Below are 5,156 nucleotides of genomic sequence, written 5' to 3' on the forward strand. Positions count from 1 at the left end.
AAATAACCCTAGGTTAGTTAGTTAGTTTTTTTTTTTTTTTTTTAGTGTATTTCTTTATATTGTTTAATTTTTTTTTTTTTTTTAGTAAAGATACATAATCTAAATTTTCTAAACGTACCGAAACAAAATTAAAGGCGAAATTGATATGCAAAATTGCTCATATATAGGGACCCTAAATAAAATAACCCTAGGTTAATTAATTAGTTCTTCTTTTTTTTTTTAGTGTACTTCTTTACATCGTTTAATTTTTTTTTTTTTTTTTGTAGTAAACATACATAATCTAAATTTGCTAAACGCATCGAAACAAAATTAAAGGCAAAATTGATATGCAAAATTGCTCATATATAGGGACCCTAAATAAAATAACCCTAGGTTAATTAATTAGTTCTTTTTTTTTTTGAAGTGTACTTCTTTACATCGTTTAATTTTTTTTTTTAGTAAACATATATAATCTAAATTTGCTAAATGCACCGACACAAAATTAAAGGCGAAATTGATATGCAAAATTGCTCATATATGGGAACCCTAAATAAAATAACCCTAGGTTAATTAGTTAGTTCTTTTTTTTGTATATTTCTTTACTTCGTTTAATTTTTATTTTTTACTTTTAGTAAACGTACATAATATAAATTTGCTAAACGTACCAAAACAAAATTAATTACATCTTTTCATTTTTATTTTTATTTTTTTAAGTAGTGTACATAATATTTCGTAACCTAATTTTGCATGCATGCATGTTCATATATATAACAGTCCCACGTACACACAAAGAAATTCAGAAATAATAATCATAATGTCAAACAAATACATAAAATCATATAACAAATAAATCAAACAAATTCACAATTAATAATTCGTATCCCATCAAACAAATACACTATATATATATTTGCAGCTAGACGGCGCTGGACGGAGAGAGGCTAGACTACCGCCGGTTGGGGAGAGCGTGATGCTGGAGCATCGACCGAGGGAGAAGAAAGAAAGGAGAAGTCGCCGACGGAAGGAGAGCTATGAGAGAGAGAGATCTGTGAGAGAGAGAGGAAGCCGTGACAAAGAGAGCGGGTGAGAGAAAGGTCACCGGCGGCCGGAGAAAAAAATGGGAGGGAAGAAGGGTCTATGCGCGAGAGGAGAAAAGAGAAGGAGGGGGAAGGAAGAAAAAAATGAGAAGGTAGAAAAGGGCTGCAGGCGTGCATTCACGAGGAAAATTTTTGACGTGTCTACATGTGGCATGTCAGAACTTATTGACGTGCCACATATTGCACGTCAAAAATTATTGACGTGCCACATATGACACGTCAGAAATTATTGACGTGACACATGTAGCACGTCATAACTTATTGTCGTTATTGATGTGCCACATTTGACACGTCAATAAGTTTCTGACATGTCACATGTAGCACATCAGAAAAGGGCTGACGTGCCACATGTGGCACGTCAATAATGTTGAATTAGTAATTAAATATTAAATATTTAATTACTAAAAAAAAATGGTTTCTAGTTTGCTCACTTGTTTTTTACCTAAAATTAATTATTTTAGGTACTTAATTAAGACTAAAAGAACACCTAGCATTTCCATATTTTTGTTAATATATAATATTAATGGTTGACCCAATAAATATATATTAGTGCTACAGAAATTAGCTATAAGAGTAAGATGAAAAGAAAAGCAAAAAATATGAAACCGATTAATCAAACTATATAATTATAACATGTTGGGAAAAAAATGATAGTCACATTTTCTCGATATACATGTGGGTGAATTTGCAAAAAGATAGACATTAGTATAGAAGATGTGCAATTATTAGAGGATGCACATATGTGTTTATTTGTAGTTATATATATATTTCATGATCCAAGCTAGCTATATGAAAGGATTAAATTAATAAGTCGGATTTTTGTTTAATAAGTGTTGTCTATCTGTCGTTTTTTCACCGGTCTAGATTGATTTTGAAAAGGTCTAAATTAATAAGTAGGATTTTTGTTTAATAAGTGTTGTCTGGAGTAATGCAATAGTTATCCTAAATGTGATGTGCCTTTTAAAATCGTCAATAGATCAAAAGTCAATAAACACGCGTTGTAAAAGCCAACGATGATAACATCTCAAATTCAACGGTGATTTTAAAAGCCACATCACATTTGGGATGACTCTAAGAAGACTGTAAGAAGACTTATAGCATTACTCGTCAATCTGAAATTTTTTCAACGGTCTAGATTTGATTTTGCTATCGATCTATTTTTCATAAGAAACTTGGTATTAAGTTTGAATCATTGAAAAATTAATTAATTAATTAATTAATTTTTCAACGATTCAGAACGTGTTGTAATCCAAATAAATAAACAAAAAATCATAGTCATTGGTTGATATATGCATAGTAATAAAAATTATCAATTAGTTTGTATTGAATTTAAGTTATAACTTCGTAAAAAAATATATGACATTTGTTGTTTTCATTAGAGAGGGGGAAAAAATAAATCACATCTCAAATTCAACAATAATTTTAAAAAACCCTAAACTATAATGAAGGGAAATATATATATATATATAGGGTATACCAATTATTCTTAAGTACCTAATATTTTTTTTTTTTGGAAACACATAATGAATATTAATCTTATTAATTAATAATTACAATTTACTGAATTATTGATGTGTCGAAATACCACGTCAATTAATATTGACGTGCCAAAATGCCGCGTCAATAATTATTGACGTGTCGATATGCCACGTCAATATTTATTGACTTGTTCGCGTCAATAAATATTGACGTGGCATTTTAACAAGTCAATAAATATTGACATGGCATATCGACACGTCAATAATTATTGACGTGTCGATATGCCACGTCAATATTTATTGACGTGTGGAGTTTATCAGGTCAAATTTTTGACGTGTTAGATTCAACACGTCAACAAAACCTTTATTGATGTGGCAGAAATTAAAACATAAGGAAATATTGACGTGGCAAAAAGTTGGCTACGGTAGACACGTCAAAAAATCACGATTTTTTTGTAGTGCATACATAGTATTGAATCAGTAATAGTTAACCAAACCATGGTTAATATAATGAAATGCTTTGGAGACACTTGTCAGAGGTTGATTAGAGAGCTTTCGGGTGAACTCCGTCGTGAGACGGATCTGTTGGATTGGCGATCGAGGATGGGGCGAAAGCGGGGCCACCGGACCAAGTGGTGTGCATAAGATGGACAACCCTCCCCCCAATAAATTGGATAATTACATGAAGTGGACTTTGTAATTGGTACGCCATTAAATACACAAATTTTAAATGGGTTTGGTCCTGCACAAGTGATCCCAACCAAGAGCAGCATGTGCTGTAGATCATGATTTGATTGAATTGAGGTTCTATGTTTCTCTAAGCAATTTTTTGAGGGGTGGTGTATTTCCTTTGTATATTTTACATTGCAATGGTTAATATAATGAAATGCTTTGGAGACACTTGTCAGAGGTTGATTAGAGAGCTTTCGGCTGAACTCCGTCGTGAGACGGATCTGTTGGACTGGCGATCGTGGATGGGGGGGAAAGCGGGGCCACCGGACCAAGTGGTGTGCATAAGATGGACAACCCTCCCCCCAATAAATTGGATAATTACATGAAGTGGACTTTGTAATTGGTACGCCATTAAATACACAAATTTTAAATCTTGCGTCTCCATTTTCCCTTCTTTATCTTTATATATATAGCCACGCTCTTGTAGCAAATAAAATAAGATGAAAAACCGTGTCTGAAATTCTCAATTGATAATTGGTAGGGGCTGATATCGAAAACCTTTTCACACGGTTTGATTTCGCTTTTCATATGACGTTGGTGGTTGGTTTGGTCTGAAAACAAAAAACAAAGACAATTGAAAAACCTGCACGTCATTGCTTGATTAGTTCCCGTAATATATAGTTGTCACTTCCAAGTGGCTTCACAATTAATACCAAACTCTTTCTTACATTATATATATATATATATAGCCAATACTACGTTATTTTCCCAAACAGATCGCTATATATCTTTCCTTCTTTGCATTATCTTGCAGAGAAATATGGCTCCTTGCTTTTCATTCTTGAGATCATCGCCAGCGAGCAAAAGCATAAGACTGGTTCACATGAATGGCTACGTGGAGGACTTCGAACATCCTGTTTCAGTCAGCCAAGCCACCGGCAAGCCCCCAAAGCACTTTGTGTGCACCCCGGCTCAGCTTCTCTGCGCCGGCTCCGAGCCACTGAACCCCGACACCCAGCTCGAAGCAGGCAAAATATATTTCCTGCTGCCATTCTCGGTATTACGAGCTGATGTTTCTCCATTGGACTTGGTCTCTATTGTCAGGAAGCTAACCGCAGTGGCAAAAGCTAGCCGGCGTGAGCAGCCTAAATCTTCCCAAACTAGTCAATACGGCTCGAGCCGAGTATTCAGTTCACCGGGTACAAGTCCTAGCCGGTTTATGGAGCCGGACGGGAAGATGATGACGTACGGTGCACAGAGGTCTGCTAGAGCGCGGTCATGGACGCCTATATTGGACACCATTAGAGAGAAGTCGTTCGATCGTAAAACCAAATCAGATTTGCAAGAAAAGCAGTAGTTGTTAAGACTTTTTGAGGCTGGTGGTATTCTTGTACTTCAATCCAAAAGAATAATAATTTCTTGCAGATAGCTGTTAGGTGGCACTACCCTTTGTACGCACCTACCGTCGCACTTATCTATTGAATGGTCCGGTTAAGTGTTCGGATCGCAACAAATCGGCGATCTGAGCCGTTCGTTTCGAAAGACGATACGAGAAGAAAAAGTGGTAGCGGGAAGTGTTCGGATCGGATTTGATTGATGTTATCATGGTCTATCTGATCAATATTGTTTATATAAATGTAAGCTCGTATTAGAATTGAACTCATACAATTTTGAAAAAGAAATAGATGGTTTGTCGTTGAAATCTTTTATAATGTTAGAAAGGTGTACGTGTACATGGCATTGCATTTATAGCTATTATATTTGTGTAGAGTAGTGCTAAATCAGTGCGTGCTTTACCACATGTTTTAGTTGGCTTGAAAAGAAAGAAACCAGAAGAGGGAGGAATTGGATCCGGATTCTCTCCGGTCTATTATAGACCGGAGGGTATCTAGTTCATGGCTAGGATTATTTTAAAGAAATCTTAGTGCTA

General features: G+C 35.0%; 1 protein-coding gene across 1 annotated transcript; it reads left to right on the forward strand.

Annotated features, from left to right (window-relative positions):
• Positions 1–4,022: 4,022 nt before the first annotated feature.
• LOC132190944 (uncharacterized) lies at positions 4,023–4,862 on the forward strand. The gene has a single exon (XM_088510849.1). The coding sequence runs from the start codon at positions 4,047–4,049 to the stop codon at positions 4,581–4,583; it is 537 nt and encodes a 178-aa protein (XP_088366975.1). The 5' UTR covers positions 4,023–4,046; the 3' UTR covers positions 4,584–4,862.
• The last annotated feature ends 294 nt before the right edge of the window (positions 4,863–5,156 follow it).

This window comes from Corylus avellana, chromosome 9 (assembly GCF_965113065.1).
Source record: "Corylus avellana chromosome 9, dhCorAvel1.hap1.2, whole genome shotgun sequence".
NCBI classification, from domain to species: Eukaryota; Viridiplantae; Streptophyta; class Magnoliopsida; order Fagales; family Betulaceae; genus Corylus; species Corylus avellana.

Coding starts and splice junctions, on each gene's coding strand:
- LOC132190944 (XM_088510849.1), top strand. CDS start 4,047: ATGGCTCCTTGCTTTTCATTCTTGAGATCATCGCCAGCGAGCAAAAGC.